This window comes from Apium graveolens, chromosome 8, assembly GCF_009905375.1.
Source record: "Apium graveolens cultivar Ventura chromosome 8, ASM990537v1, whole genome shotgun sequence".
Taxonomy (NCBI): domain Eukaryota; kingdom Viridiplantae; phylum Streptophyta; class Magnoliopsida; order Apiales; family Apiaceae; genus Apium; species Apium graveolens.
The window spans coordinates 247,238,322-247,256,572 of NC_133654.1; the positions used below are offsets into that span (position 1 = coordinate 247,238,322).

At 33.5% G+C, this 18,251-nt stretch overlaps 2 protein-coding genes across 5 annotated transcripts; one reads left to right on the forward strand and one right to left on the reverse strand.

The window, feature by feature from the left end:
- The first annotated feature begins 1,907 nt into the window (after nt 1-1,907).
- LOC141678813 (uncharacterized) lies at nt 1,908-12,406 on the forward strand. 2 transcript variants are annotated; one of them, XM_074485217.1, is made up of 19 exons: nt 1,908-2,037; nt 3,066-4,511; nt 5,508-5,699; nt 6,502-6,585; nt 7,326-7,385; nt 7,552-7,596; nt 8,466-8,674; nt 8,777-9,244; nt 9,505-9,592; nt 9,676-9,870; nt 9,953-10,042; nt 10,206-10,268; nt 10,391-10,465; nt 10,584-10,634; nt 10,841-10,918; nt 11,451-11,585; nt 11,806-11,913; nt 12,011-12,076; nt 12,270-12,406. In XM_074485217.1, the coding sequence occupies exons 2-19, from the start codon at nt 3,156-3,158 to the stop codon at nt 12,333-12,335; spliced, it is 3,429 nt and encodes a 1,142-aa protein (XP_074341318.1). In that variant the 5' UTR covers nt 1,908-2,037; nt 3,066-3,155; the 3' UTR covers nt 12,336-12,406. The 2 variants fall into 2 exon arrangements, 1 of the variants encoding a protein (XP_074341318.1); XR_012557915.1 differs by lacking the exons at nt 11,806-11,913; nt 12,011-12,076; nt 12,270-12,406 and having other exon boundaries at nt 10,391-10,469; nt 11,451-11,510.
- Nucleotides 12,084-17,751, reverse strand: LOC141678814 (uncharacterized). Of its 3 annotated transcripts, XR_012557916.1 has the most exons (3): nt 16,140-17,751; nt 12,424-12,931; nt 12,084-12,314 (listed from the first exon to the last, which is right to left on the reverse strand). XR_012557916.1 is itself a non-coding variant. In XM_074485218.1 (2 exons), exons 1-2 carry the CDS (start codon nt 17,697-17,699, stop codon nt 12,920-12,922), a joined length of 1,572 nt encoding a protein of 523 aa, XP_074341319.1. In that variant the 5' UTR covers nt 17,700-17,751; the 3' UTR covers nt 12,345-12,919. The 3 variants fall into 3 exon arrangements, 2 of the variants coding, with proteins under 2 accessions (XP_074341319.1, XP_074341321.1); XM_074485218.1 differs by lacking the exon at nt 12,084-12,314 and having other exon boundaries at nt 12,345-12,931; XM_074485220.1 differs by lacking the exons at nt 12,084-12,314; nt 12,424-12,931 and having other exon boundaries at nt 15,903-17,751.
- Between the last annotated feature and the right edge of the window lie 500 nt (nt 17,752-18,251).

Here is an 18,251-nt window from a genome sequence, read left to right on the forward strand (position 1 = left end):
AATGGATATATAACACTATTTATTTATTTTAATAACCAAAATTAGGAGATAGCCGTTAAACCAAATTATAGTATTGCATAAAAATTCGGGTACAAACATTTTTCAAAAACTATTACTTCCTCCGTCGTTCCAGATTTTTGCACTTGAGTACGACTATTAGAAAAATACAAAAAATTGATATTCTTCCGAAATATTTATATTCGTATTCGACAAAAGCGAATATTAGTCCTTTTCAAAATAAAACGAACTGAATCCGACAATTTCATATAAATATATGGAAATGGTTAGATTTGTATCCGAATTATCAGTTTGACAGCGGATAGAACATTTGACATGTATTTTAAGGTTCATATAGTTCCATTAATTATTTCAAAGAAAATGTTCTAAATAAAATTTAATATTAATATTTCATTCAAAAACCGAAAATTTAGAAATAAATTATTAAATTATACATTATATACACATTAATCATGTCCATCATAAAATTAACTGTAAAAAAATAAGTGTGACGGAAAAATAATAGTCAAATACTAAAATTTAAAAATCTTATGCTTCAAATTAGTTTTAGATGACACCAAAATAGAATCGTGAACTATATTTTACAAATATAGTTAAGTTGGTCAATATTATATATAATAACTTCGTTGCTAAAATTCTTGAAAATATTTAAAATAGTCACACATATTTGTCCATAAACTGAAGAAAATATATTTCATTATTAAACATTTTAATTTGATTAAAGAAGATACATGTAAAGATGTAATAATGATGATATTAAATGCACTAATTTTTAAGTGATGCACAAAGAATGAGAAAGGGTTGTTGTAATTTCCCATTATTGTAGGCGGTAAAATTTTAGTACATTTAGCGGTCTGTATAATAAAAGATGTATCAAGACTTAAAATAACATTTTGATAGAGACAAGTTCTATGAAGTCCCGTTTTTTTTAAAGACTACGAGACCACTTATATTCTACAATTAAAGTGTTGCATAAAAATATTATAAAACGTATTATTTTGCCAATAATATTCTACAAAGATTATTATTTTATTCAAGATCTTAAATATCATACATGTACCGCATGTAGAACATCACAAAAATTTTTATTCTACGAAACCTGTTTAGTTTGCGGAACATTTGTTTAAAATTGCAGAACATATACATTATATTTATTAAACTTAAACAATCTACAACAATTTTAATGAATCAGTGATATTCATGGAACATGCTTCAAAAAATAATATATTTCATAATACTTTGATTGCAGAACATAGATGGTCTCCAAGATCTCCGATAAAAATGTGGTATCCATAGATCTTCCCTCTCTTTTGATAATTTCTCGTAATAATATAGCATTATTTACTTCAATTTATCTTCAATAATTAATATATATATATAGAGTAAAATTCTATGGAGTCCACCTTTTAATTGGAGTCCTCGGAGTCCATCTATATTCTGCAAATAAAATATCTTCTAAAACGTGTTATCTTGCAAAACATGTTTCACAAATATCATTACTTCAATAAAATCGTGCAAATATCATATATTTGCAAGTATAATTTGTATGTTCTGCAACATGAACATTTATGTTCCGCAAACTAAACATGTTTTGTAAAATAATATGTTTTGCAACATTCGACTTGTAAAATCTATTCAATCCGCAAGATTTTCAATAAAATTGTGATATTTGTAGAATATCATTCAAAAAATAATACGTTTTGCAATAATTTAAGCTATATTTTACTTGCAGAACATATATGGACTCCAAGGACTCCAATGAAATAGGGGACTCCATAGAACCTAACCCTATATATATAATTTTTTTGATAGAAAAATAGAACTCTCAGAGAATACATTATAGCAATTTTCATGATTAAATCCATCATCAATTAAGAAAAACTGATCAGAATTTTCATCAACTGCAAAATATATACATGACATGAGGTAGAAAGAGGACGACAGGGGATTCCCATATTATCTCTCTCGATTATCACATTTCTTTTTTGATCATCTCCTCAATCATCATCCTGGTATAAGGTAAATTTCCATTTCTCATGCTTATGTAAATAAATATTTATTCATTTTGGCCTATGTTTTTTCACTCATTTATTTTTATAGTTTGGAAAAAAGCCAACAAATTTGTGGGTTTTTTGCACATAAGTTGGAACCATTAGTTGTTTAAATTTAAAGTAATTTATTTTCTGTGGGTTGATCAGATTATAATTCTCAACTCAAATTTGGGCTTTTCTTGAATTATACATTCAGTTATATTCTGTGTTGAGACTTGGAACTTTTGCAAATTGTTGTAAAGAGGTTCAGGCTTTCTTGATGGTTATATTGTTGGTTTTCTTGATGGTTTTAATTATTTAAAGTTACTTTTTTTTGATAAAATAACTGCATGCATGGGTTATGTATTGTTTACCAAATTTGGTTAGATTTTTATCCCAGATGGGCTGTGCAAGGAAAGGAAAAGAAACTATAAGCAGTTAAAGTTACTTGTCCTTGTTTGAGTTATATTTCAATTTTGTCTTGAACTTGAAGTATGATGTAGATATTTGGCTAAATTTCTTATTTTTTAGATTACCATTTTGTAGTATAGCATATCCTTTGGTTTAGTAGTCCACGCCAGCACTAATTTTCAGGTTTTGTAATTGTTTTCACTCAAGTGATTATTGTTGAAATTTTTATGGTATAGTGTACTCTTGGCATTGTCATGTATGTGATCTTTTCTAAAATTTTGATTCATGTCGAAATATTAACAAAATTCCTGCATGCTTTTACATGTGCAAAATACGGTATATGTTGAAAATTATAAATGTAGGAAAGTCGTCATATGTTTTAGCAGATTCCTTGTTATGTGTTTTTGTCACCCTTGGTTTATGGTGTCTTATATGTTCCAAGGCGTAAAGATTTTATATTTTGACTGTGTTCCGTGAACTAAGATCCTTACAGTGTAATGCCTGATCTCTGGTTAAAGTTCTGTAAATGGTTGAACTAAACACATTTGCAATTTTCAATGAAATGTGGCTGTTGTCATTATTATATAACTATGTTTTGTTTTGCAGAGTATGTTAGCGGTCAAGTTTTGCCACTTGTTTATTTCCAAAAGGACTGCAATTGATTGTTTTCTTAACCAGGCTGCAACAGATTGTTAGATGGAAACAGACTCAAAAGAGCATGAGAAAGATCCATCTTTGACGATGACTCCAGCTGTAGGGAAGGACTCGCCTTTGACAACAACTCTAGCATCAGAGAAAGATTCATATTTGAAAACAGCTCCAGCGTTAGAACAGGATTCATCTTTGACGGTAAATCAGGCATCAGAGAAGGATCCATCTTTGACAACAATTGCGGTGTCAGAGAAGGATTTATTATTGGCAACACATCCGTCAGAAAAGAATACATTTTTGACAACAACTCAGGCGTTAGAGAGTGATGCATCTTCAACAACTCAGGTGTCTGAGGATGTTCAATCTTCAACAAGTCAGGAACTAACTCAGACATCAGAGAATGGTCCATCTTCAATAAGAACTCAGGTGTTAGAGAAGGATCCATCTTTGACGACAACTCAGGCATTAGATAAGGATCCATCTTTGAAGACAACTCAGGCTAATGATCCATCTTCGATAACAACTCAGGCTTCAAAGAAGGTTTCATCTTTAACAACTCCAACGCCAGAAAAGGATCCATATTTGACAGTTAATGCATCAGAGGAGGATCCATCTTCAACAACTCAGGTGTCTGAGGATGATCCATCTTCGACAACAACTCAAGCATCTGAGAAAAATGCATCTTCAATAACAACTCAGGGGTTAAAAAATTATCCATCTTTGACGGAAACTCAGGCATTAGAGAATAATCTATCTTCGAAAACAACTCAGGGTTTTCTAAAGGTTTCATCTTTGGAAATAGCTCCGATGTCAGAAAAGGATCCACCTATGACAGTTAATCAGGCATCGGAGAAGGATCCATCTTTGGCAACAACTCCCGGGTCAGAGAAGTATCTATCTTTGACAATTCAGCCATCAGAAAAGGATTCATTTTTGACCATTCAGGCATCACAGAATGATTTATTTTTGACAACAGCTCAGGAATCAGTGAATGATCCATTTTCAACAACTCAGGTGTCAAAGGAGGATCCCTCAATGACAACAAGTCAGGCGTCAGACAAGGATCCATCTTCGAAGACAACTCAGGTGTCAAAGAAGGATTCATCTTCGACAACAACTCGGATGTTAAAGAATGATCCATCTTTGACAAGGAAGATATCAAGACTACCAAGTGATGTGAGCAGTTTAAGCCTACCACCATCAGGACCAGTTCACAGGCGTACAAAGAGTGAGGTATTATCTGGTAGTGGGAACAGGCGTGGGATTGCTTTCCAGAAATGGAAATCTCATGTTCAAAAGGCTTTCAAATGGGGTAAAGATGCAAGCAACGTTTATAATTTTAATCCTGAAATTTTGGCTGACCAAAAGCGGCAATGGTATCGGCTTCATTCAGGTTCCTCGGTATGTTGAGTTAAATGACCTGAATGTTTATTAGTGTTATATATACTATGATGCTTCTTTAATAAATGCATGAATGTTGATAGCAGTATATGAAACTTCCTGTCAATCTGTAGTTCTCTCCTTTCAGTTTATGTGCAACTAGCAGTTAACAGTATTAATTACATGAAAATGCAATTTTTTGTATTAAATGCTACATTTGTTTTTTGGGTTGTTTAGTCATATTAACTTCTAGTACTGTTACTGATGGTTTCCTGGTTCGAATAATGCCAACAGGTTGTATATTCTTAGACAAAGAATAAGTACTGTTGTTGCTATTGAGCTCAAGAAAAAAAAGGGTTTGAAATAGATATACTTGGCTTATTTATGTGGCTGAAGGAGATAATACCCAGTTTTAAAGCAGCAATAATCAAAATAACAATTCTCGCGACTGATGGTTGAAAATAACGGATTGGTTACGCATTTGTGAATGGGGTGGCATATTATGCGCATTTATAATTGAGGTATCATACTAAAAGAAACCAACTATTACGCATAAACAGATAAGGTATTCTTTATTAACTTTCCCCCCGTTAAAAGTGGATACGCAACTAAAGTTTGGGTAACATACAAAAAATTGAATTTTTATTCTAACAAAACTGGATACGCATTAGGAAAGCAGTATGCATATGTAGTAAGGATAATCAAACTGTCAATTATAACCACCTCCTCGGGAAACTGGTAATCTTGTCTCTTTTAGTAATTTTTTTTTTATTTTTAACATTCTTTATATTCATGTCATGTAGGGCTTCCGCTTTATTTATACCAAATTAATATTTCTGAAATATTTACATTGAACCTTCCAGCTTTCGAGTAACATCTTTTGCTTTCAATTACACTAATATTTAAAATTCTTTGTGCATACAACAATTACTTGTGCACTTCAACTTTTTTGTAAAAATCTTGGGTTTGGCTTTAACGAAAATCTTTTAATTTCATTATCTTAAAAATGATTTGTAGGACTTGATATATAATGAACCTAGCTCCATTTTTGAGCACTTCGTAATTGCTGGTCTTCATCCAAATATTAATCTTGAGGTTGTGGAAACCGCATATGCCAGACTGAAAAAGTGGGAATCACACAATGAAAAGAAGGAGGCGCCTGATCCTAAGACGATGCAGCAATTGGAGCCTCCATCACTGGAACCTGAGGCAAGTTATTTCACTTAATCACTACTTTGCTTTTGTAATTTAAATATTTCTGTTTTCTGACGTGATGTTTTATATAGTTTGTTCTGCATAACTCTTCATGGTTCTGCATAGAATGACTGAGAGTATTTCAGTTGGTCAGTTAGGTTGTTAGGAATGCTATCCCAAATAACTTTTCTACTGAATGAAAACTTATTATTTTCCGGTGTAAGATTACTGTTTGTCACTGTCTCAGTATATCTATTTAGGGTTTGTCACATTTTCCTCTGCCGGGAGAATTTACATCTAGAGTTTTTACCAGGGGCGGACACACCATAAGACCATGGGTGGCCATGCCCCCCCCCCACTTTCCCCTGATACCATAACACCATTACACCTTATTCATCAGATAGTTTGTAGAACACTGATCTGGCCCCTCCCATATGTCTGAATATATCCCATACATAGAAACAAAACAATAACATTAAGACAGAGAAAGCTCACTTACAAGTTTACACGAAAGCAGAAGTGTCAATTCCACGCCTCTAAAAATACTATCTTTATTTGCTTCAACTCATTTGATATAATATTAGTACTGTGCTATACTGATATAATACTAATATAACTGTTTTCCTATTATATAATATTATTTTTTTATGTCATAATTTTTTTGGCCCCCCTCGGGTTTCATTCCTGCGTCCGCCCCTGGTTTTTACCTGGTTATATTTCGAATGGATACTGAAACATTGTTCTCATCTGTTCTTATTTTTGGTATAGTAATGTAACTTCCAAATGCTGAATATCACCCTTGTCTTATATTATTCAGATTTTGTTTGAGTATCCTCCTGGGAAGAGATTACCCATGAGTCAAAAAGACTTAGCAGCTTTTTGCTTTCCCAACAGTGTTAAGGTTTGTTATTTCTTCAATTCACTGAAGTGCTATTGTTTTAAATCTCTAATTCTAAAAAACAGAGGTATACAATGACCAAATTTACATGTTTGGATTTGAATGGTTTATCATTTGTTATTTATTGAATTTAAGTGCCAATGTACTAAATCTCTACTTCTTGACAACAGAAGCAAAACACACAATTTAACATTTGGATTTGAATGGTTAATAATTTGACTCACAATTTTACACACTAGTGTTGTGATTCTTTTAAAATTCCCATAATCCATTTCTTTAAGATCCAAGGTCATAATATTGCAAGAGGTACTTTGATTGTTTTACCTGTTGTGAACTTCTTGTGTTTCATGCTAAGGTAGTATGGTGACATTAAAATTGACATGATCCCTTTGCTCACCCATCTGGAAGCAGTTTAACAGTGTTGGCGTTTGGAATATCTAGAAATAGTTCTTATGTGTGAGTTGACATGTCTACATGCAGAGACTTTTTGATATAAATTTGGACGACGAGACATCAGTTTAAGCTTTAGCAATAGATCGGGTTTTAATTTTATAATGGCTTCTTTTTAATTTTCATTTTTATAAATTTTGCTTCTTACTTACTTTCTAGTGTTTTTTCTTGTGAAAAACTTTCAAGTTCCAAATACATTACATATATTTTCTCATGCCACTGCTAGTATGAAAATAATTGCCTTCCACTGCTGCATATATCTTCTGTTGTGTGATCTTCTGTTTCCTATCTAGGCACGTGTATTGGAGAGGACGCCATCGTTAAGTGAGCTGAATGAAATTGTTTTTGGACAGGTATGTCAATCAAACATGATCTTGATTATTTTGATTCTCTTTGGCACTTCCAGAATTGTGTTTATGCTTACAAAAGAACAATAGAGCAGACCTTCAACAGTGCGTGGATAGATATGCTTGATTGTAGACCTTTCTAGAGCTAAGAAATGTCTTTAATGATATGCAGGAACATTTGAGCACAGATGACTTATCATTTGTATTCTCACTAAAGGTAAATCAGACTCGCATTGTTATTAATTAATATCCGAGGCTAGAACTATATCATTGTGCTATTTAGTAGTTTGGAGATCTGGAAAATACTTCTATTATTGACTAAAACTTACTTACAAAATTTGTTTACTGAAGAAGTACCTAAAATTGATTAGTCTTCCTCAATTGGCAGCATATTTACACAATTTCATCAAAAAAATGTAGTATTGGCTGGAATTATCATTAATGTGCCTTGCTTGCCAACCTTTGCGTTTCTGGAAAATATCTACTCTATATCAAGAATGGAAGCTAGTTTTTGGGAGGTTATCGAGTTATTATTGTAAATTAAATAGTCTGTTTTTTTGTTCTGCTCCTGCTACACTTTTTTGGTTTTAGACAGAATTTGTATGTTACAAACGCTTCAATTTAATAAATATCTTTTGGCCTGCCATTTGAATAGGATTTGCAGTTTTGGTTAAGCTGTAGACGTTAGACCCTAAGATTGTATGAGGTTTAACAAAACTGTTTGTTTAACAATGTTGCCAACAAAAATATTTTGTGTTACTAATAAGTCCATGACCTATGAGGAGAGGTCCCTCACAAAAGAGATGGATATCATCCTCCCATTGCCTGAACCTCTTCCAAACCCCATAATGAACATGATTGGATTTTGGAGATTTAAGAAGCATGGATAGTTCATTCAGGGAACTAGTCATGGTGTACTTAATTATCTGGTCAAGGTAAACTAGTTACCTGTTAGTATGTGATTAGCTATTCTTGCATTTCATCAAGATGCCTCTTTGACTGTTCTCCAGGATAATTAATAATATCAGTCCTCCTTATATACAATGAATTTCTTTTGATCACAAGAAATTATTTTCCTATAATCAGGCTGCAGACAATTCAACACTCTATGGTGTCTGTTTGCTTGTAAAAGAAATTGTACAGAGACCGCCTACTTCGCGCACTATGTTAGGGGCCTCAACACCTGACTCTCGTTCTTATGAAGGGCGTAGTCGTGTTTTGACTTCTGCTCCTCGCTGTTACTGTGTGTTAACAAGAGCGCCTTTCTTTGAATTACATTATGAGATGCTAAAAAGGTTAGCATCTTAAAGCTTTCAAATCTTCTCTGAGGTGAGGACAGATATGTTGGAGAGTCAGAATACCATAGGACTCACTTAATGTAATCTACCTTGATGCAGTATAGTTACACAAGAGAGACTGACCCGGATAACTCAGTTTGTTAATTATGCGAGTCTTCATGATTATGCCCCAGCAGTATCCAGGTCTAATGATCAAAAGGAGAATGATGATCCTCTTGAAGAGGATTGTTCCACTGACTGGATGGCTACTGCAATACCTATTGATAATGCTGTAGCCCTCACTGCTGCTTCTGTGGGTATTGTTTCAGATGATGAGTTATTCTCGTCCTCATCCAAAGGGGAACATCGCTCTTCAGAGAGCACTTCTACTGAGACTTCAGAGCATAGTCATATCCCGGAAATAGTTAATGAAAGTGGAAAGAATTTGCAGAGTCTTGATGATAACACCTCCGACGCATCAGAAACTCTCCGTGATGAATTGGATGTTGAACAAAAGTCGGAGGTTGTAACATGTGCCAATCCTAGGATGTATGTGATGGATCTTGCAAATTCTGAATCCTTGATCAGGTGGTAAAATTACAAGAGCTTGTTATTTACTTTTGTCTTTATATCGTTAAAGTCTGACTCCGTCATTGATATCTGACTATATTGCATCTTCCATCTTACCTTATATCAAGTTGTATGAGAATCTTATTTTTAACTCTGCTCAAGTTGCATGTTGATTAAAAATGTGCAGTTATATGTTGTTTCAAATTGTCTTATTAAAGTTACAATTTGTTTTTCTGTAAAGTTTACGCTACAGGATTAAGCCCTTGTACTTTTGACAGTTCAGTAAGCTCCATGGATGAAGATGAAAAACTAAGTTGCAGCAATGGCAAAGTTTCTAGAGAAGATGCTTTATTGGAACGGGCCAAGGCTAGTTGACTATAAATTCCTAGATTATGTAACTTGATTGCTTTTCAGATTGCGTCTTACTATTTATGTGGTTTCAATTACAGGAGAACAATAATTCTCTTCTTCAGATTGTATACAGCTTTTATTCTACACATTTTCCTGAAAGAGGAGAGGGAATAACTTTTAAACCGCTCGAACATCTACAAACGGTCGAATATCAAAGACCTTCTGTTTTTGCTCTCAAACAAACTGAGAAGCATTTAAATCATACAAAATGGGACAAGTTAAGTGCTTTAGAGGTGCGATTAATCTCTAGCGACTAGTTGGTTATATATCTAATATGTACACTTATGCTGATCATTTACATGCCTGTCTAACAAGGGTAATAAGAGGTTAGCTGCTGCTGAGGAAGCTGCTGCACTCTCAATATGGACAACTGCTGCAATTTGTCGAGCTCTTTCTCTTGAAAATGTAATGTTGATGTTGTAAAACCCTTATAGTATCATCTACATGCTGTACCAAATTGGTGCATTAAAGATAATAACTTAAGCGTTCGTAAAGCATGTCTGATCATTCGACTGTGGTTTATACAGTTCACTTTCATGTTCTAATGTGATTAATAATCTTCTTTCAGATTTTGACCTTGCTGACAGGGGTATTACTTGAAAAACAAGTATTGTTTGTCTGTCCAAACCTGGTAATCTGTGCTGTTTGTTGAAAGTCTTTCTGCTACATTCAAACTCATCTGTGACTCCATTTTTTAATAAAATTTTGATGTCTAGACATGTACTGAATTGGTAACTTGTGCAAAACATGCAGGGAGTTCTATCAGCTACGGTCTTATCTATAATTCCTATAATCCGACCTTTTCAATGGCAAAGCTTATTTCTTCCAGTAGGTTGAACTTGAAGCAGACTGCTTTCTGCAACGATTCGTGTCTTTCTGCTTATACTTCTCCTAATTTTTTCAGTTTTATTTTAGTTGTTTTTGTTCAGAAGTTTCCTTAATGCAGGTTCTTCCAGGAAAGATGAAAGATTTCCTTGATGCTCCTGTTCCTTTTATTGTGAGTTTCCCAATTTTAGTTTTCACAATTTCCTAGAATTCTAGATTTGTTCTGTATTAATTCTAATTGCAGAACTTAATAAACATGTTGGAAATACACAACATTGAACACAAACTTATTTGATTAATCAAGTGAATAGAAACACTCATGTTCATTGAGATGTGAGCACAATTTTCAAGGTATCTTGTTCTTTCTATCATTCGTAGGTTGGAATGCAGCACGTGCCAACTGACTTCAAGTTGAAAAGATCAAATCTCGTTCACGTTGATGTGGCCAAAGACCAGGTTTATTATACTTGTATCTGAAAATCAATATTTCATGTTAAGAAAAATGAACTTTCAGCCTTTGAATTTGTCCAAAAGCAATATATTGTGTCCCTGTTCTTTTAAGCTCAATAGCTCATGAAGTTTAATGAAATATTGAATTTCTAGTTCTCTTGCATAGGCATCAATTCTTAAAGTTAGCTAATGTTGACAGTAGACACTTGACTAGAAAGTTGACAGAATGAACAAGTCGAATGGATTTTACTTTTGAAGACTAAATCTACTTGTACCTATCCTCTGCTTCTATTTCTTTCTTTTTCTTTAGATACTCTTAGCTTTCTCCCAGATTTCTTAAAACTTAATCACTCGCCAATATTTCCAGTGAGTATGTTTAACATAATCTGTCTGTTCTGTGAACCTCGTGGTCTACTCTCTACTGTGTACATCCTAACTTTAAGAGCCGAAATCTGTGTCAAACTTAAAGGTTAAAATGTTCATTAACCCAGAATATTCTGCCATATGATAAACTTGCATTTACTCTTTCTACATGCAGGTGAAGTCATGCAAGTTACCTGCACTTCCAGATTATAAAGATCTTATTTCTGAACTTGGGCCAATCTATTTTAAAATGTCAAAGCAACAAGCAATTGCTAAAAAGCGCCCAGTGTACAATTACAATGAAACGGAGGTATATAGATTGATCACTAAAGTGATTTGTATCTCGTTTTAACAATCAGTGTTGGTATTTGGAACTAAACTTGGCGCTCTTTGGTTTATTGTTATTTTTAATGAAATGTCTCCTTTATGAATTTGATTTTCCTTTATAAGCTTACTTTGCGGTGCTACCTACATCAGAAAATAGGTTTTGGTGCTAAAATATCAGGTAGTAATGTCAGTTAAAACTTTAGGCTGAAGCTGCTGGACAATTTCTGGCTGTCTTGAGGCGCTACTTGTACTCACTTTGTACGGATTTGAGATCTCATACAATCACTAGTGTACGGGCAAACAATGACAGGGTTAGTGAAACCACTTTTAGTACCAGACCTTAAATACGTAAAAGCACTCTGCGCCATATAATCCCAAAGAACTATTCATATCAATCTAATTTTGCAGGTTTCTATTCTTTTGAAGGATAGTTTTCTTGCTTCCTTTCCCAGTAGAGACCAGTTGTTCATGAAGGTCTGTTTACTACTTTTCTTGTAAAATAATTTCCAATCCTCTGAGTATGCAACATTCTTGCAAACTAGGGTCAAATCTTAAGAGTCCCTTTTAAATAAATATCTTGTAATCTTTTTTCACAAAGTTGCCTTTCTGCTTGTTCTGTATAAAGTTTTTATTATATAATCTGAGAACCTAATCTTCAACTTTGCAGCTATTCTTGGACACGCAACTCTTCTCGGTATCATGCGACTCTTATCTGTCAAATTTCGAGCACTGAGATCAGTAAACATTTGAAAAGAATTCCAATATGCAAAACCAAGATGAACCAAATATACAAGAAGCAAGTAATGAATATGGCTAATGACCTGAATAGCTTCAAGAGTGTTCAGTTCCTACCCTGTGTTTCTCAATGCATCTATATGTCATTGCTGGTGGATACCGCTGACTAAAAACGACAGTAAATTGTTTGTCACAATGTCTTGGGTATATCATCATCCTCATGTTTTAGTTGGATTTTGATAGCACAAAAAGCGGTATTGGAGAGCCAAATAACAAAAAGTTCCACCCAGATTCTTGCATTTAATAGAGTCTTTTGATTCTGTGCTTGTTACAGCTGCTGTATATATAGCTAGAGACAGTGGGAAGAGCGAAAAAGACTGAGATCCAAATTAAGCAGAAGCTGTTCTCCGTAAAAACATAGAAGTTAGCTTTGTAGAATTTAACTTATCCTGTATTTTCTCCAAACTTCTGTTGATATCGAATATTGAGGGCAGATTGTTTCAAGTTCCATAGCATGTTGTACTATCTTAGGCAGTCTGTACTTCCTTTGCACTTCACATTTTTTGTTGAATGTTTTCATGTTCAATTATGAACCTATTTTTAGTACATCATATGAAATTATTTCACCACAGATTGATTTTTAACAAATCAATATATTGTTAAAATTAAAAATAAAAGAAAACAAAAAAAAAGTGATTTGCTGTACTTTCTGTTTACAAAAAAACTGCTGGTCAGCATGTAAAATCAATTTTTTGAGGAAATCCAAAATTATAACTGTCAACCAACTTGCTAAAAGCATAACTTCCGCAGTTTATGGAGGGGCTCTGGTCCTAGTCGAGAGTTTAGAGAAGACCCTGTGATGGTGTCATTCCTAGATTTACGATTGCTAGTATTTTAAAGTAATCGGAAGGTTACAGCTTTTGCTCTAGTTTATGAGGTGATGATAAAAAGTGCTGGTGATATTGCGGACTATATTTTGTTGTTCCGTGTAGGCTTGCATGGACTGATCCAGATAAAAATTGATTATGGAATGTAGTTGCATACTTGCTTGCAAGGATTTAGTGTGAATGTAACCCCATCAGATGATGTATTCATGGGGAATGAAGTTGTGTATATGTTTCCTAAAATGCACTAGGATGAAGTTGTGTGTATGATTCCTAAATGCACTACAATGAGTTGCTTGAAAGGAACAGAGGCTTTTGACGAAGGCAGGGCCGGCTAAACAGTAAAGCCAACTAAGCGATTGCTTAGGGCCCTGCATATATAAGGGCCCCCAATATTTTTTGTCTTTTATATATATATATATATATAAATATTAATTATTTTTATAAGAAAATTATTTTAGGTAAAAAATGTAAAATAGAAAAATTCTCCAAAAAAAAATAATATCAAATTGGTATTAGAAAATATAACCTAGATTTACTTTTACCAAATTGAAAAAATAAATGTCAATAATACTCTTGTGGTACGTGTGCAATTTAGTTTTTCAAAACTATTACTTAACTGTTGTTATATTTGCTGTGACCTAGGAAGCACCGACACCGACACTGCGACACGGGACACGGGACACGGGGATACGTCAATTATCGAAGTGTCCTGGATACGGGACACGGCAAAAAAAAAGTAATAAAAATATAAAAAATATAAGATTTGTATATGTCAAATATTGAACTACTTCATTCATAATAATAATAGAGTTTCCTTCATAATATTCATTCATAATATTGATAAACTAGTGGAAGATCTATTCTACATTTTCATTCAAATGATCATCTATAAAACAACAGCAGCTATACGTGTTATATATATATATAGATAGATGTATGTATATATTTGATTGTATAAAGATAGGGTTCTGTGTTCAGAAAAAAGATGAAGAGGGGGGTTATAAAAGAGAGAGAGACACAAAATTAGGATTAATATAAGATGAGTTGGGCTTTTAAAAAAAGATTTTGGGCTTCTTAAAGATGATTTTGGGCTTTTTTTATGGGCTGAGTCGGTGGGCCGTGTCGGTCGCGTGTCGAACCCGTGTCGTTCGCGTGTCAGTTCGCGTGTCGGTTGCCTTTTTCTGTCGACACGCCACATGGCGTGTCGGACACGTATTCAGCCGTGTCGGGCGCGTGTCCGCCATGTGTACGGCGCCCTTTTTGAAGTGTCCGTGCTTCCTAGGTTGTGACTTATCGGTTTATCAAAAAATGTGCTTTTTAATACCAATATCAAACGTGTTGTTTTTCAAAAAAATCTAAGGATAAATAGTTTAAACCTACATAAATTTTAATTCTTTTTGCAATGTATTCACTTTTTCAAAATAATTAATTAAAGTAAAGAAAATTGAGTTATCATTTTATTTTTAAATAATAAGAATAGCCAAGTAATTTATCATTTTATTGAAAGATTTATGAAATATAAATTATTGTTATTATGTTATCATAAATATTATATATCATATCTGTATAATATGTGTTCAAAATTCTAAAAATATACATTATGATCATAATTGTAATAAAAAATACTGTATATATTAAGATAGTTTATTATGATATGTACCATATATTATGGAATCAAATATAAAAATATGTAAATGCCTAAAGAAGTTTGAAAGACAAATACGTGTCATCCATAAATGATATGTCTTGGTAAACGTCATGTTCATTAAAAATGGAGTTTAATTAAACATAAAAGCACCTAACGTCTTACTCCTCTCCTAACTTACTCCAGCCTGTCAATTGTGCATAACTTTTCCCGGCCAAAGTGCCACCTTAATCTTTTTATTGCCTTGGTTATATATTGTTTCATCTTCTAGTTCCATATCAATTATCAAGATTCAATATTAAGGTAATATTTTTGAATTAGTATTTGTGTTTTGTTGTTTACTAGATTTATTTTTATTTTATTTATACATTCACCATGTTTAGAAAGTATGAATATGGTAATGATAAAAGAAAAAAGAAAAAAAAAGAGGAACAATTAGTTCAATCACAAAAGGGAGCACTTAATAAATTTTTTAAAAAAGATACTGTCTCTAGTCAGCAAGAAAATCACCAGGAAACATCAGAAAATATAGATAAAAATGTTGAAAATTTGGAAAAGAATGTTAACCTTGAAAATATAGACAAAAATGTTGAAGAATTAGAAGAGTGACTATCCCTGTAGTAGAAGAGCAAGTTGTAGTTGAAAAAGAATTGAATTCATATATTGTTTCTGATTTTTTTGGTACTCAAACTGAGAATATTTATGATCCTGGATGCTGGAAAGACATTGATGCTAAGTTTAGAGATTTAATGGTAGAGAAAGGTCCAATCAGAGAAGTTGGTCTTGATTTTCCAAAAGATGAGAACATAAAACATAGATCTTTTGTTAATATACTATTTTTGTAAAAGTTTTCTTTATTATGTAAGGATGTTTTTATTAATTAATTTAATATATATTAAAAAATAAGGGCCTCATTTCTAAGATTCGCTTAGGGCCTCAGACTTGGTTGAGACCGCCCTGGACGAAGGCCTAGACATCTATCAGAATTCTTCTATCAGCTCCTCATTAATTTTGAGATTATAATTACTTGCAGTCATATAATGCCCGTGTATCGCTGATTTAGTTCTGTATAAATTTGAGGTAGCAAATAAAACTGCATTGCATTACTCGACCATGATACATATGATTGATTCATATTTTCAGTTTCCAGTGAATTTGCAAATTGTTGCTAATCCTATGGCACAATTCGTAGCTTTGATAAAAGCCGATGATCAACAAATCATTATGGAACAGAAAAAGTAATAAGTAGCTGTAAACTTTGTTAACTAACCAACTGAGTGTTCCGTAGATTGTCAAGCTTCTGAATCAAATCCAGGACAGTACCCTTTCTTCCATTTTCAAGAAGAGAATCTTTAAGATTGCTAAACATGTGCACAGGAGGCCTAATACCCATATCCATCATTTCTTGAAAAAATTGACAGGCATCGTCCAACTTATTTTCATGGCATAGACTATTAATCAGCGTCGAATACATATGCATCCCAGGAAGCACACCATTCGCTTTCATCTGATCCCAAATCGAGATTGCCATATCTAATCGCCCCTCATTACAAAACATCCTCACAATAATCTCATATGTACTCAGTACCGGCTTACAGAGTGGCTCATTACTCATTTTCTGAAAAATATCATAAGCCTCTTCTACCCTCCGCGCCTTAACAAGATGATATAGAATGATATCATAAGTTCGAGAATTAGGACCAATCCCACATTTCCTCATCTCATCAACCATCCTATACGCATCATACATTTGCATAGACCAACAAAACGCCCCCACAACAGCATTATAAGTAGGCGCTTCTGGAACCAAACCACTCTCCTTCGACATTTCAAAAAACTCAAGAGCCTCAGTCAACCGCTTCTCATTCCCCAATCCATTAATCAAAGTACAATACGTATGAGGCGTACCCTTAACACCACTCCTCTCCATTTCACGAAACAATTCAATTGCTTCATCAATCTTTTTCGCCTTACAATACGCATGAATAACAATCCCATAAGTCACAACATCAGGCTTAAGCCCATCACTCTTCATCTCCCTAAAAACCTCATTCAATCTCAACAAATTCTGCTCCTTTCCCCACCCTTCCAACAAAATCGTATACGTCTTAACATCCGCCTCAATCGTTCTCTTCTTCCACTTATCAAACAACTCATGTGCTCTTTCCACATTACCAGCCTTACACAAACAATCAAGCAACCTATTATAATCACACAATTCGGCCTTAAACCCAAATCTTTCCATCCTCTCAAACACTTCCACAGCTTCTTTAACCTTCTTAACTCTCGAATATCGTCTCGAGATCATCAAGAATGTTTCTTTACTCAAAACCCCTTTTTGTTTCATCTCATTAACAAGAACCCAAATCATCTTAAACTGCCTAATTCTCCCTAAAGATTCAATCAAACTATTATAAGTCTCTGTTGTATGTTTAAACCCACTTTTCTTTTCAGCCCATTTAAAGAAATTCAAAGCTAAGACACCAGCATTGTTAAGTCTCTTCAAGACCTCAAGAACTAATAAAGGTGATAACTTTACATTAACTGAGTCTAAGGCACTGTCAAAGTTTGAATCTTTATTGTTTTGATGATGGGTCATTACTATTTTGATGATTTTTTCTGATTCTTGAATGATTTGGGGGCTTTTTTGATCTGGGTTTTGGGTGTTTGCATCAGTGAGTTGGTGGGGTTTTAGTGAAGTTTCATGGGTTGTTGTGAAGTTTCTTGAGATTTTGTGGGAATGAAACAGGTTTTTTTTGGGGTTTTGAATGAAAAGATTTGATTTTTGGAGTGTGCTTGTTGCACGAGGGAGGAACTGAGATAAACCCATTTCTGAACAAGGTTTTTGACAACTTCAACTTTACCGGTTTATGTAACAGTGTTATAAAATTCTTCATATTGGGTTCCAAATACCGAAAGGCTCCGATCGGATCGGGTCGAGACGTGAAATTACAATTTGCCACTTTTTTAAGATTCATATCGAGCTGGGTCTAAAACGGGTTGAAAATTAATAAGGTCAAAATCAAAGCATATTGCTTTCTTAAGCATATTGCTTCCTTTATTACTTAAAAAAAGATAAACGAGAAAAATATTTTTTTGATGTTGCATCCAAATATTATTATTTGGGATGATCCTCATTATTATTTTGTAAAAAAATTGTTTCAAATATCATTTCAAAGCGCTACCAAGATTAGTGTTTTTATTTTTATTCATTAATTTTTAACCCAAAATGTTAGATAACATTGTGTTTTCAAGCCAAAACTGCTATTTTAAGAAGTGGTTTTCCTATTTTATTCATACATGTAAATATTTTAATATTTTTAAAACCCAAATTGATAACTCATGAATCCTAAAATATTAATAATAGTCAATAATTGAAGGT

Bases quoted from the DNA above. Each gene is read 5' to 3' on its own strand.
- LOC141678813 (XM_074485217.1), top strand. From the start codon at position 3,156: ATGGAAACAGACTCAAAAGAGCATGAGAAAGATCCATCTTTGACGATG. The intron at 7,386-7,551 runs GTATGTCAATCA...AATGATATGCAG, and splicing joins ATGAAATTGTTTTTGGACAG to GAACATTTGAGCACAGATGA. The intron at 7,597-8,465 runs GTAAATCAGACT...TCCTATAATCAG, and splicing joins CATTTGTATTCTCACTAAAG to GCTGCAGACAATTCAACACT.
- LOC141678814 (XM_074485218.1), bottom strand. From the start codon at position 17,699: ATGGGTTTATCTCAGTTCCTCCCTCGTGCAACAAGCACACTCCAAAAA.